This window comes from Bidens hawaiensis, unplaced genomic scaffold, assembly GCF_021521415.1.
Source record: "Bidens hawaiensis isolate Kalapana, Puna unplaced genomic scaffold, B.hawaiensis_p1.1 tig00008096_1, whole genome shotgun sequence".
In the NCBI taxonomy this organism is placed as follows: Eukaryota; Viridiplantae; Streptophyta; class Magnoliopsida; order Asterales; family Asteraceae; genus Bidens; species Bidens hawaiensis.
Window position 1 is genome coordinate 490389 of NW_027491573.1, and position 26273 is coordinate 516661.

The window sequence follows — 26273 nt, forward strand, 5'->3', positions numbered from 1 at the left end:
GCTGCCTACTCACCAACTACTGCCATACCACGTGCGTAGCCGTCAGTTGGTGGAACAGGAATAGTATACAGCAGGCCTGGTCGCTATCAGCCGCTACCTACCCACCAACTACCAGCAGGGCACGTGCGTAGGCTACTGTTGGTGGAACAGGAACACTGTTGCAGCCGGCCATACCTCTTTGGAAACCTACCTTCGGCTATAAATACCACAAATGGTATGACCATCTCATCTCATCATATCTTCACATTATCATCATATTATACCTGATATCTGCTCTAGCAATCTCTTAATATACTTTTATATTTAAAGAGCAATCTAGTCTGATTCTCACGCCGGAGGGTGGTCACAAGGAGGAACCCCCCCCCCTTCTCAGTGACGAGCTCACGGTGTCTGTTTTGCAGGTTATCAGAAGAACCATCTTCCAAGGGTCTAACCCCTCGTGGGAAACAGCTATCTAACCCCCAGGTTACCAGTAATCTGCCCGGGGTCCGGTTAGTGTTTCTTCATATATATATTTTTACATCATTTATAAAATGCACAATATTTTCTTTTCTTATTGTTCCATAACAACTAGGCTTGCATCTTACACTAAACAATCGTATTCAAGAATATATGATCAAATAATTCAAAGTAACATTCTTGTGTATCTGCCAGTAGGGGGGTTGATTGACCCTGTGGTAGAGGCTTATGCTTTTTGGTGGGAAGTCTCGGGTTCAATCCTTGAGCATTGAGTTAATCTAGAAGAAAGATGGTGTATTTTCGAAGAATTGTAGTTTGCCGTTATGAGAAAAGAAAAACATGTTTGTGTATTTGCAAAAACACTAGAATTGAACATGTTTTCCTTCATCTATGTAACACTAAAGTATCTTTATAATTGTGAAACGATGTGACGTTTGGTAGAAAAAACCGTTGATTTTGGTCTTATGGGTGTATGAAATGATATCTTGTATAAATATATGTTTGCTCCTTCTGTGAAAGATATATAGCGTATTTGTTGTCCACTAAATGATATCGTGTTTAACGTACGTAAATCTTATTTTTCACAAATAAGATGGTCGATTTGTTGTCACTAAAGTATCACTTTGTCTTGTTTCCTCCCCTCAACTCATGTTAGTTGCATATTTAAATGCATTTATAACATTCATGTTTTTACGACATATCATGCATTTATCTCATAGACATTAGACTATTTTGTGAACACTTGTCGAAGAAAGTCTACTTTTGGTTGTTTTTATTGTTTTTGTATATGCGGAGCCACTGCAATTGTCGGAAACATTGGTAAAGCTTGGCAAGAAGCTATAAACGACAGTGTTGAATTTTTCTTATCCGGTTGTTGTGGATGTGTTGATTGGAGAAATGAGATGACGAGCTAAATCGGTAAACTTGTAATTGCACCCAAATGTGAAGACAATGGATGCTCAAAGTTCTTCTACAGTTCCACCCAAATTATAAATATTATTATGTATACAAAAGATCCAATACAATAATACCTAAACGCATAATATGTACGTGAATCCTTTTTTTTTTTTCACGAATCAATCCATGAAATCACATCCCAGCATCTCGGAATCTTCAATACATATCCAATTAATCTTTGGTTTACCGAAAAAAACATTCTTCGATCGTTAATCGATCAACTTTATACTCTTTTTTCACGAAAACCGTTTTTGAGCGTTTTAGGTTTTTGGCTGAGCGTTTTAGTTTTTTGATTGAGCGTTTTTTAGCGTTTAGTATTTTTGCCTTTGTTTTTGTCTTTGAGCGTCTCGCGTACCTATCGTACGTTAAATCATTATTTTACAGTATCTCGACCCTTATTATGTAAACTGTCTAAGTAGTTTGAGCTAGGAATTAAGAAAATTAACTACTTGGTTATTTTTTGGAATTGAAAGGATAAAAGGAATAAGGAAACGTGCATATAATAAATAAACATACGGGCTGGTAAATGAGTTGGTGCTGTGCATACTTGTGCTAATTATTCATATATGTTGTGGGCTTGATATTTCGGTAGGCTTTAACTTGGGCTGCATCAACACAAAACGTTGTCGGAAATAAAACACTAACAAACAAATAACGATTTACATTTGTTTATGAAGCTACACTTCTTACACAATCTAATTTAACATTCCGAACATGTGTGTTTAAGTATAAAGGGCTTGAGCTTAGAGTAGCTCGCTGGATGTAATCAATAAACGAGAGTTGCATAAACAATTAGATAGAGTGGATGTCAGTGGGGCTCATTGTCTAGTATTAATACAAAATCATTAATTTAAACAAATATTACACCATAATTGTTAATGAGCGTAAACCTGATCAATTCAAGATTACCTTTGTGTTGGAATTAGTTCTTAATACCTGTAATATATTAGAACAACGAGCATGCGTGCAATCTGGTATACCCTGGTGAGCATCCCTACAATAAACTCATTTTTATGAGCAAGTTAAGGTATGCATACATTCCACCCTTCGAGACCCTATTGACTAATGTCGTTGTATTGGTAGAATTTTGACAGATATGATTGTTGTTTTATTTAATCATTTTTACATACAACCCACCCTAAAGTGAATACATCTTGAGTTAGCTCTACCCTAACCATCATTATTCTTTGGTACATGTCACATGTGAAATTCCACGAGATTGTAACTATATTTTGGTGGTCTTTTTCTTGGCCCTTCTTTTGGAAGCATAACAAATTAAAAATAAATAGTTTAAAAATCTCCAGATTTATTTTAATATACACAACCTTTTATAATTAACTTATTCCAAGATATGAAATTTTATTGTAAACTTTTTATATTATTCTTACTATTTTTAATCAACAAAAAAGTACTACCTAGCTATTTGGATCCATTGTAAAAGTTACATGATTCAACCCCATCCCCTCTTGGCACCAACACATGAAATATTGATGATTTGATAATTATAAACCCTCATCTGCAACTTCATGTCCATTTCTGGTCTCAGACTCATCAAGATAATGTTGATACACATAAGAAGCAAAACCCCAAATAGCCAAGATAGTAGCAATCACCTTCATCCCATTCATCTTTTCATGGAATATAATAACCGCTAGGATCGGGATAATCGGCAGTGCCAAAGTATTGATCACATTCGAAAACAAAGATGACACCTCAAAGATCAAACCAACTCCACCGATCGTAGCAATCTGCCATGAAATCGCTATGCAAATTATGATAACCAAGTATGTTATCTTCCCTAGCTCAAAATCCTCCATGTCTCCATGCAAATCGGTCCACTGACCGCTAACAAATAGTGCAATAATCGTGACGGTAGATGCAACTAATGACTGGTATATTATCATGTTCAACACCATGGTGAAAGTTTCACCTTTTAACACTTTTTGAAACGCTAGTTGTGTAAGGGAAAGACCAAGTGAATAAAGAGCAGATGCAACAACTGTGCATGCAAATCCCAGCTTTAAATACCTTTTTCGTGACACACCGACTGGATTTTCTTCAGTACCGCTTTGGAGAACTAGTAAAACTGTAGATATAGTTAAGAGGACTAGCGAGTTGACGATTAAAGGAGTTAGCTTTTGGGCGTTTAGAAAGAAAGCGAAGAAAGCATTAAAAGCGAGCTGTGTTGTGCTAATGAGTGAAAAGGTGGAGAGTGGAAGGTAAAACAAGCCAACCGAGTAAAGAATACTCGTCACTGACTGTAGGGCTCCTAGAGCGATGTAGATTGTAGCAAGGATCGGAATGGAAGGTGGGTTTGATGATGTGTTTGAATCTAGTGATTGATGATATGTTAAGGGTTTGAAGTAAAGATAAAAAGGGAGTAGGACCGGGAACCCAATGGTTTCGACTAGTGCGGTCAACCACACGCTTTTGCCTCCTTTATTGTAGTATAGTCTTCCAAGTAGTGTGGCCGTGGTTTGGCCGAAGAGGACAAAGAACGTATGTACCGCCATTCTCAACCACCAGTTTCTCTTTCTGGTTCTGAGAACACTGGTGACAGCGGTAGCAGTAGTAACAGCAGCATATGCATGATTTGACGGAGAATGTGGTGGTGATGACATGAAGAGATGAGTTAAGGAACTTGAAATAGAATGGTGGTAGGTTTTTGTTTATTATTAATGATTATTATCATTGCTACCATGTTTCGTACATGACATAACTAGTTGTGAAGGTGGGTGGGTGGAGGGTTGATTGTCATTTGCCTAGAGGAGTTGAGTTTGTTCAAATTCTTTTTTTGTTGTTGAACTTATAATACCTATTTAGGGTCTTTGGATGTGTATTTGAAAGGGATTATATTTAATATTCAATTAATGTGTTTATATTATTTGAAAGGTTTAACTATATCGAAATACCTAATTAAATGTATTGAATCTCAAAACTTGCCTTTTAATGGTAGAACTTCCATTTTTCAACATTAGATGTAGTATTTCCAACCTAATTTAAGTATTTAATCTAACTATCTAACTATCTAATCTAATATAACTATCTACGTACCTAGCTATCTAACTTCCAACCAATGTTGTAAAACTTGCTAGATTGTCCTTAGACGGTCGACCCCCTTGTAGGTAGTACTCGGGGAGTACTCGATTCGTACTCGGACATGATAAATATAACATAAAATAATTATTGGATATTATATATATGTTAAGACAAACATAATTCACGTCAAAATAAGTATAATTGATATAAAAAAACATAATTTAAAAAATTCATGTTTTATTGTTATTTTTAATTTTTTTACTAAAAATAATTGTGGCTGAGTAATCCCGAGTACTTCGACTTTTGACCAAGTTTGACCTTGGTGAGTAATGGCGGCCGAGTTGGGAAAATGTGGCAAGGTTGATGTCCGAAGACCTTAGAATCATCGATTCCAAAGACTTGAAATCCGGCTTTCTGTAAGTATCCACCTCATCCGGTCTTTGGAGTTGGACAATGCGTTGATGATGCTCTTAGTATGAACAACTAAACCATTAGACACAAGTTATGCATGCAAGAAGTAACATCAATGACATCCTAAGTGAATAGAAGTTATTATAACTGGGAAGGGGCACTTTAGCACTTATGAGTTATGAGTACTACATATGCATCTACCTATTCTATATTGTTCCTTTATTTTTGCCATCAAGTATCAACAAACCATAAATCACTGACAACTACCTACAAGTACTTTAGATTTTTTTTTTGTTTTTTTATTGATTTAAATTAAGTTAAACACAAAATAAACATAGGTTGGTTAAGCGGCAAAGGTTTACCACATGGGTTTGGAGCTTGTTTTAGGGTGCCTCGTCCCCCTAATATGTATAAAGAGTTTAAAGGGAAATTAAGGATAACCATTAGAATAAATGTAGGTTTCCTTTTAGATTGGTTAATAGGTCAAAAAGAGGGTGATAGAATTAGAGAATGAATATAGATCATCAATCTTTTCATACACCCGTAGAGTGGGTTAGGCTTCAAAAACTAAAGAAAAGAAGAGAAACGAAGTTGGAACAATTTTCTGATTATTATTTTATTTTTCTTAAACGAAGATTACAATATATAGAAAAACTAAGGCATAAAAATAGGAAAATATAAACAATACGGAAACCTAAATTAGAGTATTATAATGAAACTAAACAATATATAGACTTAATTAATATATTAATTAAGTTTATAAAGGTTGGCTTTGAATGCGGCTTTTTGTAGATTTACCTGTTTCCTCTAAATTTTTTGAGTCCTCTTCGCCACCGCTATCGTGTTTCATCCGAACATCGTCACTGTTTACATGTACTTAAATAAAAACCTTAACTTTATGTGTTGATACTTTATAAGGTCTCATTTAGAGTCTCCTGAATCACAAGGTGGAAATCCTTAAATAAAAACCTTAACTTTATGTACTGATACTTATAAGGTCTCTTTTAGAGTCTCTTGAATCACAAGGTGAAAATAGTCATGAAATGGTGTAATGGTGAAATTTTATTGGTCATCAGTTTAAATTAATTACATGGCATCATAAGACCATGTGTACTAAATGGAGCCCCTTTATAAACGTTGTGTGATATGTGACGTCACGTCAGTATATGAGGTTTTTGGCTAAAAAGAGTGTAGTGGATGGAGCCCCAACAGTCGTTACCTTATTATTTTATTATTATTATTTAAAAAAAAATAACATATAAAAAACCCACCAATAAAACCACACCCCCTCCCCTCCAAAGCGCCCATAGCGGGTGACTTACGTATTATATGTCGGGTCTTGATTTTTTTATTTTTTTATTTTTGAAATTTAGGTTAAGTGTTTCAATGTTTAGCGTGTAGCATCTCTTAGCTCTTCGTTAATATACTTTGCAGTCACAATTTACGGGTTTGTTTGTTTGTTTGTATGATGTGACTTTTGTTTTGTTTGTTTGTTGTTTTACATATGGGTGTGCATGGGTCGGTTTGGGGCGGTTTTGCGTCAAACCTTTAACTATAACTGATATGTCGGTTTTGGTCAGTCGGTTTCGTAGGTTATAGTGAGTCGGTTATGGGATGGTTAATCATAACCAAAATAATGTAATTGGGCTAAAAGTTTGGTATTAATTATTACAAAAAACGACATGACATAATCTGACAAAGTATGTAATTCATAATATTAATACCAAATATTCAAAAAAAGAATAACATTGTATAATCTAGCAATGAAATTTAACTTAATTTGATAACAAACGTTGAACCATAAATATCAAAATGATATAATCCAACAACATGGTGGAAGTTAATCTCAAACATATTGTTGGTTAAATAAACGGGTCGGTCCGGTTATAGCAGTTTTGGAATTATCTATAATCAAAACCGACCCGTATTTGGTGGTTTTTAAAAATTCATTAACCCAACCCACCGGTTATGTCGGTTAAAATTGGTTCGGTTATGTTGATTATGTTCAGTTTAACGGTTATAGCGGTTAAGTTGTTCACCCTTAGTTTTAGATATGTTAGTTAAATTGTTATACTTAGGCGTTAGCCATTTCTTTTTGGTTTAGTTCCGGTGCCGTTACTTAATACCCATTGAGTTCGCCGACTTACATCTCTAATGCACAGGTATTACCAACCGACTACACATCGTTTTAAATATGTTTTTTTATCAGAAGTTACACGGGTGCTAATACTATCTTGTACATCTAATATTTTGGATTTATTGTCGTTGATATTGCAAACATAACTGGTACCAACCGAATTCGCGTCGCTGCACTACCAGTCCACCACAGGTCATACCTCATTTTATATTAATACAGCAACTTTGTTGTTCAAATGTTGCCACCAAAGTTTCATACTTTTACATTTTCAACACAAGCACATTATCATTTCAACTTCAACCACAAAATTTTTACAAATAGCACAAAACTTCTAAACTTTTTTTTGCCACGTAAGACCTTTTCAGAAAATACCTTTCCACTTTTAAGTCCAACACTTTTCCATTTTGATCACAAATAGTTATTTTGACATTACCTTAACGAACCAAACTAATACCTACTGAGTTACCATCACGTCCTCATCACAAATTGTCAGTTTAAAACAGCTACAAAGAGAGGGCTTGGATCATTTCGAGCTTCCGGCGAGATAAACAACAATGGCATTAGAGTTCTCCACTATAGATTCTACAAAGTTGTTGAAGTATAAAACAAAAGCAAAGTGTGTAGAGGTGCATAATTCGGTTTAAAACCTAAAAACAAGTTTGAGTTGAAACCCTTTTCAGTTCGGTCATAAAAGTCAAACCCACTGTATAATCAATTTCGGGTTCCAGTTGAAACCAACTTTTGACTGAATTTTTCATCGGTTACGGTGGAGAAAATTACAAATCGGTCCTTAACCTGTGATTTTAATTGGTTTAAAAAACATTCGGTTTCTTGCAAAAGAAAAGGGGAAATAAAAGGTTATATTATACCTAGCGATGGCAATCTCCACCGCTTGACTCTCGACTCCCACCGCCGGAATATACTCAGTCACCGGAATATACTCCATCACCGGCAACATCACAGACCTAATCACCTCACCGACATGTTGAAATCACGGAAAGTTACCGGCAGAGGAGAATCAACCGCCGCACATTACGCGTTTGGAGCCCTAGAAGATGACGTCATCATCAAACACCGTCTTCTTACCCGAACCACCACCACGCGCGGCGAACCGCCGTTGAAAAAGCTCCAAAAGAAGTTCACGGCCTTCGCTGTCGAAACCGAGAAGGCTGTGGACAATTACGCGGACTGCGAGCGCCTCGCGAAGGCGTTTCTGCAGGAATTGAGGACATTTGAGCTGCCGTTGGTGAAGACGAAGGCGGTTATCGATGCGAATGTGCGCGAGAAGGAGAATTTCAATGAGTTGAATGATGAGATTAATCGGAAGATAGTGGAGGCTCAGGAGGATATTGAGGAGTTAAAGAAGCTACTTGAGGTGAGTAAGGTTGAGCGGAAGCATAAGGAGGAGTGCGAGACGATTAGGAAGCTGATTGCTGCGCAGCCGCCGAGGTTCGAGACGCAGAAGGTGATTGATGAGTTGGAAAAGGAGATCGCTGCTTTGGAAGCGGAGAATACTGCCAGTTCGAGGACGTTGGAGCTTCGGAAGAAGCAGTTCGCGCTTCTGTTGCATGTGGTATGTACTCTTTTGATACTCTGTGTGATGTTTGTAGTCTAGGTTGTAGTTTAACATATATGGTAATAGTGCACTAGTTGATTATATGTGTCATAGGAATGCAAGAAGCATAATTAGCATAGCTTGAGGTTATGTTTCTAACCCGAATTGGATACATGTAGCTTCTATGTAAATGGTAGAAAAATCCCATTTGCACCAAATTTCTAGTTTGGTAAAAAGTAAGTTATATGAATTTTGAAAGCTTATCCACCGGACAATAATCGAATTCTAAGTCATGTATAAGTAGGCAGATTAAACTATCACTGGTATAGTTAAGAAGATTACCTTTAGTATGCTAAAGAGACCTGGATAGTTTAACTTTAATTGTCTCCAAAGTTGTATTTACTGCTAGTTATAGTGGGAAATTTTACTTAAGAAGAATTACAAGATTATTGTGAATGACAAAGGTGAACCTCAGTACCAGATATAGTCTTTATTGTGAGAATTTGGTGTATAGTTGCTTTTTTTAGGACATAGTTGCTTCCTCCTCTCTTTTAGAACAAATGTTCCTATGGCATAGTGACAAATTTTTGTTAGTTTATAAGTGGTTATGTCTTCCTATCCACCTTTGCATACCCAAAAGGGACATACTCTTCTAATTTGATGATATGATATTACATATTCTTACGTTTGTGATCATGAATTATCATATATTCATACCTGCTCATATCTGGACCATTTTGGGCCTTGGGGTATTTTTTTCTCCTTGTAACTCAGCAAGGAGCTTTTGCGAAACTATCATGGCAAATTCTTTTGCCTTATCTGGCAACTATATGTCTATACTATATATGTTATCTTCATTACCTCTTTTGTAAATTCATAAGTAATTTTGGACCCCATCTGTTTATACAATCATTGTTATATATATCTAAATCCTTGTAGTCAACAAAAATAAGGTTGTAGATTGTTGCAATGCAATATTCATCATGTAGTTGCTTTTTGCAGCATCATTCCTAACAACAAACTCTGAAAAGGTTTTTCTCCTTTGCAATCGGTTATTTTTTGGATTGTTCATAATCTGAAATTTATATTTTAACATTCGTTTCACTTGAATCAAGTTTTGGTACTTCAACTTTTCTTATACATTTGGTTGTCAACCTTAATTCAGGTTGTATAAGGATGTTATATGATTAATTTCATATAATGAACAATTCTATAAAATAACTGATTATTAAGGGAAAATAAACTTTATAGAATTCTGTGTTAAGGATGCTGCTGCAAAAGGTAACACGTGATGGATATTGCAACAACCTATTATGTTGATTACAAGGATTTAGGTATGTAACCTTGGTTGAGTTATGCATGGAGATGAGGTCCTAAGATTATTTATGAATTTGCAGAAGAAATAATAAACATGACAACAACTTGTTAGATAAGGTGTAAAAATTTGTCAAGTATGTATGATAATTCATGATCACAAATGTAAGCATATCATCAAATTGATATAAAAGTTAAATGTTTGGTCAGATAATTAATTATATTTTGTTATAATGCCACATGATATATATGAATAATATAACAATCTGTTTATTCTTCATCATCAATATATCAGAAATTTAAAATAGATTTACTAGTATATGCGCCAATATAAAACCATGCTTGGTTAGAAGCACCTGTTGCAGACTCCTAAAACACTTGAATGCTGGTTCATTTATTGTTGTCCTAAGGGTCCATCACTATATGGTCTCTCCATGTTGATCCATTTAGTTTTTGTTTGTTTTCATAGTGATGGTCACTCAACTCTCATGTACTTGAAATATAAGGTAATATTAAGGTGGTGTTTGGTTTGTAAATGGGTATAGCCAGCAGTGTTGCAAAAATCGCTAGTCGCTAGTCGGGCGGTGGGGTGGGGACTAGCGATTAATCGGGATTAGTTGAGATTAATCGGGATTAATCGGATCGAACTTTAATGCATAATTTTCAGTTTTATTCATACACGCACACATTTTTATATGTAATTTCCAGTTTTATACATACACAACACATATTTTGGCTGGAATCTCGTTTGAATCCGCTAGTTTTTGTTAAAGTCTCACGCGGAACCACTGATTTTGGTCGGAATCTCGTCTAAAACCGCTGATTTTGGTCGGATTCTTGCCGGAAACCGCCGATTTTGGCCGGATTTGACCATTGACCGATTAATTGGCCGACTAACCCAAAATTAATCAGTGAAGTGGGGACTAGCGATTAATCGGGGATTAATCCTTGACTAGTCGGGATATTTGCAACACTGGGTATAGGCTTTAAAGAAAGGGAGAGAGAAAATCCATTGCCCACCCCTCACAATAGGTTTAAAGAAACCCATCCTCTTAAACCAAGCATGATATCTTATTTCATTTACATTATGCATTCCTGAAACTAGGGTGTAAATGAGCCGAGGTGAGCTTGACTTGGCTAATTTTGACATACAGAGCTCGAGCTCGGCTCGTTTCAAGCTCTTTTTTAAAAGCTCGTGCTCGATTCATGAGTTGTTTTTTCAAGCTCGAGCTTTGCTTGTTTGTTATTTATTAATTAATTTTTATACATCTTTAATAAGTTTATATATATTGAGAAAAAGCTTGACTGGCCGAATGTCGGCCCGAGCTTGTGTAGTGTCATAAACGTGCCAAAGCTTGGCTTGAGTCGGCTGTGCAACGTGAAATTAATACATAGAACAATAGAAGTCTAAAAGAGGTAAAATTTAAAAATACACAAGGCTCAAGCTTTGGCTTGATAACCAAATGAGCTTTATTTGAGGCCCAGGCTTGATCTCAGCTCTAAAAAGCTTGGATATTTGTAGATCCGAGCTCGATTAGCTCACAAGCGGCTCAGCTCGTTTGCACCCTTACCTGACGTACATATCAAATGCGCCTTTTATTCATCTTGACACCTATAATATAGAAAACGTTTAAACTGAGCATGTTTTTTTTTTGCTGACCTGTGGGTGTTCATTTTTAACAATTAGTATGGTATAAAAGATATTCTAGTTGTTGAAATTAATCTTGATTTCATATGTGAAACGGGTCAATGTCTTCGGGATAATTGAATAAGGATGGAGCCAAAGAGAAAGCAAATAATTATCGGTATTTAGTTTATTGATTTGGTCTTATCGGGTTAGCTGTTTTGTCAACTATTAAGAGTTTGAGAATGGATAGGGAATTGTTTACTTTATTGTTGCTACTTATTATTAGGAGTTTGAGTAAGGATAGGTTTGGGTCATGTGTTAGCATTTAAGAGTCATTATAAACTGTGGTATATTATTTTCGATTCCTTATAATCAAAAGAGTCGTTTAAGGTTTATTAAACAACTTGTGTTTTGTGTTCGGTTATTTGGGCCTGATTTCCAAAACTAGTACATTCTGTTATTAGTCACTTTCGATTATGCTTGTTTATGTACATATTTGTGTAACATCTGTTTTTCCAATATCTACTCTTTCATCAAGCAGGAAATGTTTGTATAAGAAGTTTGTTTATTTACTCAAGGATTCTCAGTCTAGGGCAGTTTACGAGCCAAATTGAGCTGAGCCAGGGTCAGCTCAAGCTCAGATCGGCTCGAGTTCATATAATTGAACTGCTTGACTCAGCTCGGTTTTAAAATGGAATTTCACGCAACAGCTCTAACTCAACAGTTTAACTAGTCACCATATAAAATCAGTTTAAAGTTCAACAAAATAATTTTTATCAGCATTCAAATCGAAAACCTGTTAGGGTAAACAAAATTATTATGTGTATCTGATTCTCAAAATTGCAAGTTTGCAGTTCATTTATTGTGATTATCTTTATTAAGAATGAAATATAATGTGTGGAGATGGAGTGCTTAGTGCTTACCTGTAGTATACAGGACCTTTTTGCAAGTCAACAGAGAATTATTGTGAGAAACAAGGAGATTAATATGAAGCGGATATATTTACTGGTTGAACAACTAGAATGCACAATTTGTGATTAAACAAGAAGCTTAACTGAACACAGGGGTGTAAACGAGCCGAACCTGAGCTAGACTAGGCTCGAGCTCAGCCCGGCTTGTTTCGAGATCTTTCTCTGATGCTCGAGTGCGGCTCTTGAGTTGTTTTTTCAAGCTCGAGCTGGGTTCAGGGTCTACTCCTTTATTAATTATGAACAAATGTGTGTTTTAATTATAATTTTTATATACAACATAATATATTTTCTTTAGTTTTTTTATCATGATTTTGTATATAATATATTATTATATAAAAATTGTATAATAAAAAGTTATATAAATAAATAGTTTCCAGTAAGTGAAGCTAGTTATCGGGCTAATTTATTAAACAGGTTTATTTAAAGACCCGAGCTTGTTTAAGTTTGGCTTCATTCGAGCTTTTAACGATCCGATCTCGAGTAGCTCACCACGAGCCGGCTGGCTTGTTTACACCCCTAACTGAACATGATCGGAGTCTTGGTTCCACCAATTGATTCTTTGATCAGAGACATTACACAATATCATAAATAAATTACCTGTTTTTCAATCACAAGTAGTTTTTTCTTTTATATGTTCAATGTAAGTCTCCAAGAAGTGAAATTTGGAAAACATTGTCTGCATTCAGTGATAAGGATCAAGAGAAAACAATGTTGTGTATGGTCAAAATGTAAATTTTTAATCTTGTGATTTTTTAAGCTTAAAAGTCAAAACCACTTATTTGGTTTTTTAAAACTGACTGAGCTTAACCTTTTAACTTTGAAGTCAAACATAATCTAAATAGGTTACATGTTTTTGATTTAGTTTAAATAGGTTCGGGTCTACTTAGTTGGTTAACGGATCCCGGGTTGACCTGTTAATTTGTTTTAACTTAAATAAATTATGTTTTTAGATCATAAGTTAAAACTTATATATGTTTTATAGCTGAAATGTAACTGTTTTATTATATGTTACGCACAGGTCGACGAGTTACAAAACACAATTGAGGAAGAGCAAAGAAGTATGGTTGAGGAAATGCGAATGGCAGCTTTTTATGAGAACAAGAACACTGTGGAGGATGCTGCTGGTGGGAGTGCAGAAGCTATGGCTATTGATTAATGCGTGTCTAGTTTCTATCACCTGTATCTTATATCAATCACAATTACTGCTCCAAACCGATGAAACGTTAATTTTTAGGTTTTTATTTAAGTTGTCATATTTAATTCGCTGATCTTTGACAACTACTTTAAGACTTACAGCCTGTTTACAAGCCTTCAACTTGTTTAAACTGTTTACCTAAGTCACCAGTTATCGCATTTGGATTGTTTTATATTTGCATAATCAATTATTCAGTTGAACAAATTGTTAGTAATCTTCTAATACATTTTTGTTAGCATTCTTAGGCCCATTAACACGAACGAGACTTGTTTGTGTTTGTTCATCTAGCTTGAACCTCGGTTTATGCTTGTCTGTTAAACGAATGTAAATGGACAAGTATAAGAGGAAAATTAATGTACCCTTGTTTGCTCATTATCTAATTACATTATTTGGTTCGGCGAAAAAACCAGCCCACCTAAAACCTTCGATAAATAATTATCAATACAAAGAACATGACAAAAAGATTTGTTTTTCTTCGAAGAATCAATTTGAGTTGCTTAACCATACAAGATAACGAACCTAAACGAACAACAAAAATTAAATATTCATTACATTTTCACATGATAATCAAACAAGACAATGAAATAGTAATGATCAATTTCATTACCTTGTATATTCTATTCACTCGTATATTCCATTATTTCATACCAAACATACCTTATCTGTTATCTAGATGTATGCCAATTTCTTTACCACTACGAAAGCCATCCTCATACATCTATTAATAAATGGTTAGTGTGGCTAGAGCTGTAACATATAATATGTTTAAAAGAGTAAAAATGATTTTGGAGGCTACGTTACTAATAGCAATACTATATTCATATTCAAGAGAATAGAAATTTGATTTTATTGTATTACAAATTTTTTTAAATGGGTAAAATTCTAAAATCTTTCTTTAGGTTTGGTCACATCTTCAAGTTTCATCCAAAATGTTTATTCTCGCATGTGAACACTTAAGTATTTACAAATCTTGTCATTTTCCATCCAATTCATTTACATCATTTATCTTTTAATGTTATTTTCTCCTCCCTAATTTTTTAAATGTATATTTATTCACTCCATATATAAATTTAATTGCATAACCCATCTTTAGTTTTCTAAATGCATATTTACCTAATCCATAAATCTAATTACATGTTTTCTCCTTTTTAGGCCTTAGATAAAAAAAGTATTTTATTAAATTTAAATAATTTAATTTTTAAATGGCTATAATTAGTTATGATTTGGGTTTGAAAAAAATTTCGTATTAAAACAAGCTTCAACATGTCTCAAAAGAGATTAGAGTCCACAACCTTTTGGTTGGGAGTCATATTCATTTGTTGTTTATCCAAGCAAGTTGTTATGTTGTTGAGTTTAAACATTAACTAGAGAAAGGTTCAAATAAGAAGTTTGATTTTCCTAAGAAGGCTATGAGGTAGGGTATTTTAGTCTACTATCTTAATATTGAAAACCCACTTAATTTAATTTCAAAAACCCACTTAATTAATCTTAAAAACCCACTTAAATTTTCACTCATCACCTACAACCACCACCGCCCACCATCACCCACCGCCACCACCTTGCCGGAAAAGTCTTCGGAAATTTCGCTGGAAAATTTCGTCGGAAAGTCACCGGTAAAACACAATGGAAAACACTATAAAAAACACAATGGAAAAAACAAAATGGAAAAAACACTATGAAAATAAAAACACAATGACAAAAACACAATGAAAAACACAATAAAATAACACAATGTAAAAAACACAATGCAAAAAACACTATGAAAAAATAAAACACAATTGTATAACACAATTTTGTAAAACACAATTTTGGTAAAACACAATTTGTAAAAACCCACGAATTTTTTTTTATTTTTATTAGCAATATGGCACTCATATAAAAGATAAAAAAACACTCGTTATTAAGGTGAAATTGTTTTTTTTTAAATGTCGTATAAAAAAGTTATGGACGTTTTAAAATGACGGGAGAATTTGACATGTGCCTTGCATGTAGAGAGGGAAAGTCAACAAATGTGTTATCCTTATTATGCCCTTACCATTGTTTTACATTTTCTCTCTAATCTAATCTCAACCATTCAATACTAAAATGAATGGACAAGATTATTTCCTATCATTCCTACAAAAACTAGTCTTCTTATTATAACTCAACCCACATTAACTATATATATATTGTTTTTCATAAAAATACACATAAATCTTTTTTTTTTGCTCTAACGAAGTATCGGGCCGGTGGCCGTGGACCACCCATAACCCATTGCCATAAGCTAGTGTGCTAGATCCACTAATTTATTCAACCGTTTGATAACTTAAAACATATAATTGGCATGTTTTTGTTACGTGCATGCCATGCATGGTAAATGGATTGTGAATGCCGTTAGAATTGAAATACTGAAAATACCCACTACAAATAAGATAATACCTGTCACACCCCGATCAAAGGCGGCGGAACATGCCAAGGTGTAACGATTGCCCATAAGCGCATGACACTATTTAAAGCGACAATATTTAACAAACTCATTTCATTTCACAACATCGAAAATGTCACATAACCAAATATTCATAAGTCAAATACAACAAAATATAGCAAAATATAGCAAATCAAATATTGTTCATTTTTTGCTAATATCCTAACGGTATTTGTGTCCTTTTCTTCACCGAACTCCATAATCAACCTAGATGCAAACCTGTAACATTTCATAAAATAAAGTTGTCAATACAAAGGTTGGTAAGCAGTTCATAAGTTTGAACAATAGATATATAGTATGAAAAGCCACAAAACTAGTATACAAAACCATAAATAATAGCTATAAACTTGGATAAATTGACAATCGCTAATAGAATTACGTTAGCGCCACCTAGCTACAAGGGATTGCCAAGTAGTCTAGTATTTAATAGAATATCGTTAATTGCATTACGTTAACAACACCTTGCTACAAGGGGATGCCAAGTAGTCTAGGATTTATAGATTCCACCAACCGAAAGCGATAAACACATAGGCATATAAGCATAGAACACCAAATCGAGCAATTATTCAAGTAAAGTATACAACAATGTTTGTGGTTTAAGACTCAAGTATAAAGCATTTGATTTGAATAAGTATGAAATGTTACCCCAAAACAGAAGATAGAAAACGGGGTATGAAGTTACTCACGTTCAAGTATAAAACTTGATCGATAAAAGATGAATAACCGGATGGATGAAGTTTAACGAGCAAGGCCTAAATGACAATAAAATCTTGGATTTAGAATGGTTGTCTTGAAGATCTTTAAATAAAATAATTGTTGCAAAAAGTAAACAATTAAAGTTCAAGGTTTAAAATGTAACTATTTAAGAATTTATAATAACAATCCTTTAAAAATATAAGTTTGCTCGAAACCGGGTTAAAGTATCTAACCTTAATATTTACTTAACCAATGTTAAGTAATAAGGTGGGAAAAATGCTAAAATGCAAGTTCCTTTGGGACAAAGATATTAAAACGGGTTTTTAACGAGTGTTCGGGTTGTCGATTCGGGTCTTGACAAATGGTCAAACCCAAAGTCAACTTTCCAACATATTAATTGTTATGAGATAACTCATTTAAATATACTAACACTTAACCAAGTATGTAGATCTATTGTTTAGAACTAACAACGCACGTTAAGCGAGTGTTCGGTTTTGTCGGTCCAAACTATGTGATGAGATCAAGTTGGATCCAACAATTCCAAGTACTTAAGAAAATAACTAAAATCAGTTTGTAAACTATTTTTAAAGAAATATACAAGTCTTGATAGCTAAAAACACACTTGTGTGTCTTAAGCGAGTAAAAGTCGGTATAGTTCGGTTTGGTTCGGTCTCCATCTCACAAATAGTTCATAGATGGTTTATACATGCCCAAATATCATAGAACTTGTATATTGGTTTATAAATGAAGAAAACTTAAATTTTACAACTAAAAAGTTAACTACAAGTCTTTTAAGCAAAAGTTTCGGTTTAGTTCGGTTTCCATCTCCCAACGAGTTTATAGATGGATTCAATATGCTTAATATCAAGGAACTTGTAAAAATGATTTTTGAAACTCAAATCTAGCAATAAACATGTTTAAACAACTATTTTAACAAAACTAGTAAACAAAAGTTTGGTTTCCGGTTTGGACTAGTTTCGGTTAAACCGAGGTTAGTCTTATACAAACCCACAACATGGAACTTGTAAATAAGATGAACAAACTAAAAGGGTTAGAAGTTAGTCATAAGTGATATGTATAATAAGTTATGTGTGTGTATATATATATCAAGAACACGAAGTCCTCCATGAAGCCTTGCCTTATGACATTCGAAACTTAACCAACCGGAGTCGGTGAAGTAACAAATAAAGGAAACAAGGGGTGTGTATTATATATATGTTGTACCACCATATTCAAGTGTTAGTAATATTAGATGAACAAGTTAAAATGAAAGACTATAGTTAGTTGACCTTAAGAAATCAAAATAACAAAATGTTGAAGATGAATACTTGGATTTGAGTGGATTTTGGTGAAGATGAACAACCAAAATGGTGTATGGAGCCTTGCTTTTATAATGGTAAGAGTATGGTTCATACAAATAGGATAAAGATGCATGTGATGGTTGAAATGGTCAAACAAGTTTTTGGTAAATGGCAATAATAGTCCCCAAAGTTTGGTTTAAGTCATTTTAAGGAGTTTTAAGGACCAAAAAGAATGTTTTCAAGACCCAACAAGTGTAAAACAATATTGTAACATAAAATCCATCATTTTGATTATATCATAAGCTTTGGTTTACAAAATGGGTCGGTTTACATGATAAACGAATACAAACGAGACATGAAATTGACGAATGTCACAATATCTCATTGCCTTGCCATAAACTAGAGTACTTGATCCACTAGTCTATTCAACCGTAAATAAGTAACTGATTTAGAAACGGAGCAAATCAATATACTTTTTTATGTTCTTAAAATCACGTCTAAACGTCAATTAATTTTTTATTAATTGTTAATCAGTACCACACTGACTAGTCACTGATTCATCACTATTTGATCAAAACCCGTCAAAATTAAAATTTTGATATATATATATCTGTGTGTGTGTGTGTGTTTGAAAAATTACATATAATTTTAAATTCGATTAATCCTGATTAGTCTCTGTTAATACCGATTAATAGTTAGTCTCTACACCAACGTCCGACTAGCGCCTAGCAACTTTTACAACACGTACTATTCCATAAATTTGAGCATTTACTAATATAGCCCTTGTATAGAGACGTGTTGGATTAGGCTAGTTGTTGTGAATGGGCTTTAAACTTCAAGTTAAAGCTCCAAGTCAATGTCACATAGACAGTAAATCTTTAACTAACACACATATTTAACATCGCGCGATGTTTTAAAGCCCCAACACCACATTAAAGCCCCGTCATATCCTTGTTAAAGGGGTGTTACCACATTACCATTTTCTCATTACCGCCCGGGTGTTAAAATCCAAGCGCGATGTTAGACCTTTGTTACCACGCAACATCAGGGCCGGCCCAAGCTTTTTAGGGACCTAAAGCAAACTAAAAAGATTAGGGGCCTTATCATGAAATGTAAAACAAATTTATAGCTAGACTAGACGGGGCAATGCAACGGGTCATAAAAATGTCATATGTAATAGTTTCTTTTGATTAAGAAAGATCAAGTAGTTACTAACCCAGCTCAACTCCCTACATAAGTGCAACAATCCCAACTTTTATCTTATAAAATAAGCTAATATATGAAGATATTAAAAAAAAATTTCAAAAAGAAATCAACAAAAGTTGTTGAATGAAATGCAACATGAAAGTAACTTTTGTTTAGAGATATAAAAAACATTTGATAAACAACACCGCACATTGGACACTTTCATCATGGGCATTAACAATTATAATATACATATATCATTCTAATACTGAGAAAAAATGAACGTCTTAACTAATATATATACGAGTGTAATTTTTCTAAACATGAAAACAATTTTAGTTACAAATAGGTACATATGTATATACTTAAGTTATTGAATTACACTTTTGTTTTTAAGATAAACAAGTACTTTGAAGTAATAAAAAGAATCTTTTGATTTTGAAGAAAATAATGATTTTGGGCTGCTGAATTATATCCTTCCGACATTCCCTGAAAAGGAGATAAAAGAAAAAAAAACAAAAATTGAGGTAAAGGGATTCGATCCTTGGCCTACAAAGTCGTATGCTCAGTCTTTTACAATTACACTAGGACAGCTGTTTGTCGAAACACCGATTTAGAACATATATGATAGATAACTTTTAAAAATAAATGGACCTTAAAAAGTTGGGGGCCCAAAGCCCTAGCTTTGGTTCACTATGCATACGGACCCGCCTTGCACAACATCACTTTTGCCGCACAATGAAGCCTCACAACAAACGGTCTTATCAAATAACACCACATCTAGTAAAGTAAGGTGTTTTTGCTTAATTGGTTGCTTCAAATTTTAATAAGAACAACTTTTACTCATAAAGGTTACCAATTCTTGTACGTATTTTTAAGGTTCTAATCATCACGTTTATGAAATCGACTTTGGAAATGTCTTTTGCGATAAGAAACTAATTATGTGGGACAAATTTTAAGTTCTCAAAGTCATACTTTTGGCAGACTAATGAAATTTTATTATATTTTTGAAAATAAATATGTAGATAAATTTTCTAATTTAATAATTGACCAATACATGCTTAGACTAAGTACAGTGGAGTGAATTTGGGGTCAAAATCGCCCCAATGTAGCTGTGAACAACCCCCACCCCCACCCCCAATTTTAGGGAGATTTTTTTTTGGTTGTTAGGGTGGGTGGGGGCATGCATTTGCAGCCGCTTTGTGTTTGAAAATATAATAATTTATTATACATGTGTGTAACATATATATATATATATATATGTGTGTGTGATTGGGTAATATTGAGCTAAGAAACTACTACATCTAAAATGAAAATCGTTACCCCTACTGATGTGGCGCAACGTGTTAAAAATCGCCCCTCAATGTAGCCTTCCACTACACATAACCTAATGTGTTTAAAACTAATAAAAAATACACTTTTTTTACGTGAGCACAAATTTTTTTCTCATCTTTGATCCAAAATTTTTTAACAATTCTCAGGAACAACCCTAGGGTTACGGTGATCTTTACTCTTTATTAACAATCACTTTTGTTGTACTAGTATAAAAATGGATATATCTAGTAATAATATATGTAACTAGTTTATTACCCGGCGCGTTACGCCGGGCCGTCAAATGTGTTTTACCTATCACATTGCAGTAGTGCACTAATGTAGATTCAATTGGTACCGACACAAATTAAAAGAAAATATTTGAGATTTTAACACAGAAAATGGTAACAATGCTCGTATAACTTTAATAAAAAAAATTAACATATTAAAAAGTCCGTAATGGTCACGATATGATAATTCGTTCGGTAAAACACGGTGTCGTAACAACTAGTCAACGCGAATTTGGTCAGTATTGACTACGTTCTTTGGTCGGTATTGGTTACGTTCATTACCATCACTAAACCTAGAAAAGAAATTTGAAATTACATATTTGAAATAAAATAAAAATAAAAATAAAGCAGCAACATTCGTATAACATATGGTAAAAAGAATTAACATATTTAAAACAATGTTTATTCAGTCGGTAATACTTGTGTGTTGGGTTAAACCCGAGCGTTATAGCGGCGAGTCAATACGTATTCGCTCGGTATTTGTTACATTCGTAATGGTACCAGAATTAAGCCCAAACAAACAAAGTCCTCAAATTAACATTGAAAAAAAAATAAAATATTTAAAACGAAATTAATTCAATCGATAAAACCCGAGCGTTGTATGTTTCGGGCGTTGTGGCGATGAGTTGGTACAAGTCGGGTATTGGTAAAACCAGAGCGTTGTTGGTCCCTGGCGTTGAGATGGCGAGTCGACGCGAATTCGTTTGGTTTCGGTTACGTTCATTACGATACCAGAAATGAAAAAAAGGGTCAATAAAACCGACCATTTGTAAAACCCCAATGTTATCGGTCTCGGGCGTGAGACAGTGATTGTAAGCGAATTCGGTCGGTTTTCTGTCATCTTCATTACCGTAGAGGAAATAAAACAAAAAATAAATAAAAATAAAAGTTGAGGTAGACCCAGGGCCGGCTCCGAGAAAGCAAAAAAAAATTTGGGCCGAAGGCAAAAAATTTTCTAGGCCTTTAAGTAAAAAGAGTTTTTGTTGGGTTTAAACAATTTAATTTTTATATGGGTTTACTTGGTTATAATTGGGTTGTGTAAAAAACTTTTATATAAAAATAGGATTAAACATGCCTCAAATGAGAGTAGAATCCATAACCTTTGGGTTGGGAGTAATACTCTTTTGCCATTAGAACAAGCTATTGGTTATGTAATTGAGTTTAAACACCGAATATACATATTGTTTTTAATAAAAATACATATACTTTAAAAAATAAATAAAAATTCGGGCCTAGCGAGGTGTCGGGCCTGTGGCCGTCGACTATTAGGCCACACCTTATGGCCGACCCTGGGTAGACAAACAGAGTGGCGTCAATCGGTAAACTCAGGCGTTGTCGGTCACAAGCGTTGGGGCGGTGAGGCTACTTGAATTCGGTTGGTTCCCCTCACATTTGTTATGGTATCGAAACTATAGAAAAATGACGTTCGATTGATTTCCATTACATTTGTTAAGCGGTAGCTAAACTAGAAAACAAAATTTATAGACTAATAAGGTGTCACCAAGTGACCCCCAAATATAAGCCTTATTTTTCAAACCATCAAGAGCCTTGGTGGCACCAAGATTTTTTAATGATAATATAGTAATAATAATACACATATAGAAGGATAGGCATGTATTTTGTTTGTATATATAGAATGAAAGAGAGAGAGAGCATAGAAATCAACTCACTCACGAACAAATAGTTCATAGCATCTCTCTCTCTTATCATCCAAATGAAGGAAGCTCAAGAAGAGACCATAAATACCAGCGGTAAGTGTAAAATAAAACCTGCTCTTTTCTTTTAGAAACAAACAATCATGCAATAATTACTTTCAGTTCTTTGTTTTATAAGAACTTTTTATAAGTGCAGTAAGCTTTTACAAAATATATCTATGAGTATCACACTAACTTTTTCTTTTTTGTTTTCAAAAAGTGATGGGTTTGAAAAAAAATTGAAAAGAAAACTATATTACATGATTTAAAACAAAAGGAGAAAAGGAAATTTACCAAAGTGAATTCGCAGTTCCTAACTGCAAGATCAATATTAATTAGACGATAATAATTTATTAGTTATTTGTTATTCACAAATATCTTGTTACTTTTTAAGCTACAGTTCTTATATATTTAACAATAATCAAGAATAAGACCACATGCTTAGTTTGATGAATTTTAATTTAACTGGAATATTGAAAAGGTTAATTTTTTTAAATTCAATTAACTAAAAAGTGAAAAGCCAATTTCGATGGATTAGCTTTGGAATAGAATACTGTTATTGAATGTAACAAATTTTAAAGCATACTAATATTACACTTTTTTAAAGTATACAATTTTCAAAGTATAATTAGAAAAAAAAAATTATCGGGTTACCCGGGTATATAATCAGGTATACGGGGTTCTGTTATCGGGTAATCGAGCTGACGGTGGTGGTGTTGGTGGCGGGGGTAACTAGGAGCGACGCTGGTGGTCAGGTGGTGGCGTTGGTGATGATTATCATGTGGTGTTGTCGAGAGAGTAGGATTAAAGAGGGATGAATGGGAAAAAAAGTGAGAAAAAATTATTTTGATGAAATGAGATTACTTCTGTAATTGTTGATTTCATTCAGTTGACCAATTAAACATTATTTTTCTCATTGCCTCACAAAAACTTGTTCCAATCCCCATATTATTCCTACATATCAAACACTATCTTAACGCTAAATCAAGTTTACTATTATTGGTATCAAATCTTGCTTTTGTCTAATATATTTCTTTATCAGTTAAATACACACCTATTTTGTTATATCATATTATCCATATTTAAACACAGAACATAAAAGAAAAAAGGTTTTACATGTTATCACTCGGATGCAACCCAACACTCAAGCTTTTAAAGTAACAATAAAAATCATTTATGTCAAACCAATTCAATCAAATTATAATTTAATTGATTTGGTTGAGATCTTTTTATAATTAAAAACCAAAATCCAATCAGAAATGGGTTATCCACTAACATAAAAATCAACTATGTCAAACAAATTCAATCAAGTCAAATTATAATTTGATTGATTTGATTTGCATAATTAAAAACCAAAATCCAATCAGAGATGGGTTATCCACCGACCACCAACAATTTGAACCTATAAACCAAACAGATCCGATTAACCCGATTCATCTTAGAGCATTCGCAACCTATCCTTTAAAATTATGCGAGAGAAGTTTGTAAATTATGGGGTGGGGTTTTAAGTGGATATGAATATAAATTATAGGATGGAGATAGAAAAAAAATAGTGATTTTTTTGTAAATTTGGGAAAATAAAGTTTGCCCCTATTTATATTTTAGTATTTGCTGAATTGAGTGTGAGTAGAAAAAATAAAAAACTATAATGATAAAAAAATAATAAAAATATTATTTAATTTGATAGGGGGGATAAATTTATTGTTTTTATTGTAATCAGAGGTTCTGAATGCTCTAATATCCAACTAATAAGTTATGAAAGACATCCCAAGAGTGCATGGTGATTTGTAGTTTTGTACAGCATGCTAAATTTTGTTTTATTTTTCATGTTCCAACAGATGTAGATAGGAAAACTGAAATCCAAAATGGTGGAAGAGGAGTTGTACAGTACAAGTGGTGGGTGAAGATAGCACTGTTCACCTTTTTTGTACTTTCAGGGTCATCAGTTGCAACAATGTTAGGAAGAGTTTACTTTAACAGAGGAGGAAATAGTAAATGGATGGCAACTCTTGTCCAAACTATTGGATTCCCACTCATGTTTCCTTTAATCTTGTTCTATTTACCTTCAAAAACACCCTCAAAACAACAAGATATTATTACCAAAAACAACCCATCTTGGGTTACTCTTTTCATGCTCTATATGTTTCTTGGTGTATTCTTGGCAATAGACTGCATGTTATACACTGTTGGATTGAACTTTTTGCCGGTTTCAACCTTCTCATTGATTTGCGCAAGTCAGCTTGCGTTCAATGCCTTCTTTTCATACCTTTTAAACGGACAGAAGCTCACTCCATTCATTACCAATTCGCTCGTTCTACTTAGCTTTTCATCTACATTACTTGTGTTCCAAGGTGATTCTGAACAAACCGCTAAAATCTCTAAAAGAAAGTACATAATCGGGTTTGTATGCACGGTTGCTGCTTCTGCAGGTATCGCTTTGTAATACCATCATCTCTCTATACTGTTCATCTTTTGAAAGATTCCTTATTTATCGTTATAATTTAGCTAAAACCACATTTATCCCTATCTTTTAAAAAGCCTATTTTGCTTTGCAGGGTATGGATTAATGCTTTCCACAACTCAACTCGCCTTCCAGAAGATTTTAAAATCACAAAGCTACAAAGTGGTATTCGATATGATCGTGTACCAAAACATGATAGCAAGTGTTGCAATTGTGGTGGGACTATTTGCTAGTGGTGAATGGAAGGATATAAAAGGAGAAATGGAAGGTTATGAGTCTGGCAAAGTGTCATACATAATGAATCTAGTATGGACCGCGGTTTCGTGGCAGGTTTTCACGATCGGCTGCACAGGTTTGATCTTTGACGTTTCAGCCTTGTTTTCAAATGTGATTAGTACTTTAGGGATCCCGATTGTGCCCGTGTTGGCATTAGTGTTTTTCCATGAAAAGATGAATGGAGTGAAGGTTATTGCAATGTTATTGGCCATATGGGGATTCGCCTCGTATATCTATCAACATTATCTTGACGACTTGAAGGAAAAAGCCGAGGCTAGAATTGCAAATCGTCAACTTGACCTAACAAAAATATGAATTAGTCGATTTATTGTGCACATTTTGATATTATTTTTCTAAACCATGTAGCTAGAACGATACGCACACACATACACAAACTCAAAAACAATGCATACAGTTTATCTAATCATGTATGTCATATGAGTTAGCAGGTTGTTATGTGTAGTAATTAAGTTGTTACAAGTTAAAGAGGTTGTAAACAAGCTCACATGATGTGTAAAGTTGTAAACATGCTAAAAGGGTTGTAATCAGGTTGACGGGTTGAATTATAAAATATATATTTGTTACTTTTATAATTATTTTAAATAGGGCAATCCGGTCACGTTGAAAAGCAGAGAATGCAAGGTGTGATAGAACATCCTTAAAAAAAGGAAAAATGATTTTAGATACTACATTGGACTATAAAACCAATACCAGCCAAAAGAAATGGTTTGACATATGATAAAGCTCAATGGGTTCATATAAACCCATTAAATTTAAAATTTTTAGTAGAAGGGACGCATAAAATTTTAAGTAAACTAATAAAAATTTTAAAAACGAACCAATAGCAAAAAGTTAAAGGTTGGTGTTGTAGTAAAACACTTTTCCCATAAACCTTTTACCTTGTTTAGGTTTGAGTCTTGCTTAAACCGG

General features: G+C 33.9%; 2 protein-coding genes and 1 pseudogene across 3 annotated transcripts; 2 read left to right on the forward strand and 1 right to left on the reverse strand.

The window, feature by feature from the left end:
* Nucleotides 1-2736: 2736 nt before the first annotated feature.
* Nucleotides 2737-4248, reverse strand: LOC143636965 (putative purine permease 10 pseudogene; annotated as a pseudogene).
* A 3608-nt stretch (nt 4249-7856) lies between these two features.
* Nucleotides 7857-13761, forward strand: LOC143637019 (THO complex subunit 7A-like). The gene is made up of 2 exons (XM_077104484.1): nt 7857-8576; nt 13489-13761. The coding sequence occupies exons 1-2, from the start codon at nt 7986-7988 to the stop codon at nt 13624-13626; spliced, it is 729 nt and encodes a 242-aa protein (XP_076960599.1). The 5' UTR covers nt 7857-7985; the 3' UTR covers nt 13627-13761.
* An 8762-nt stretch (nt 13762-22523) lies between these two features.
* Nucleotides 22524-26027, forward strand: LOC143636966 (putative purine permease 10). Of its 2 annotated transcripts, none has more exons than XM_077104434.1 (3): nt 22524-22663; nt 24445-25035; nt 25162-26027. In XM_077104434.1, exons 1-3 carry the CDS (start codon nt 22627-22629, stop codon nt 25656-25658), a joined length of 1125 nt encoding a protein of 374 aa, XP_076960549.1. In that variant the 5' UTR covers nt 22524-22626; the 3' UTR covers nt 25659-26027. The 2 variants fall into 2 exon arrangements, with proteins under 2 accessions (XP_076960549.1, XP_076960550.1); XM_077104435.1 differs by having other exon boundaries at nt 22566-22663; nt 24451-25035; nt 25162-26026.
* Nucleotides 26028-26273: the final 246 nt, after the last annotated feature.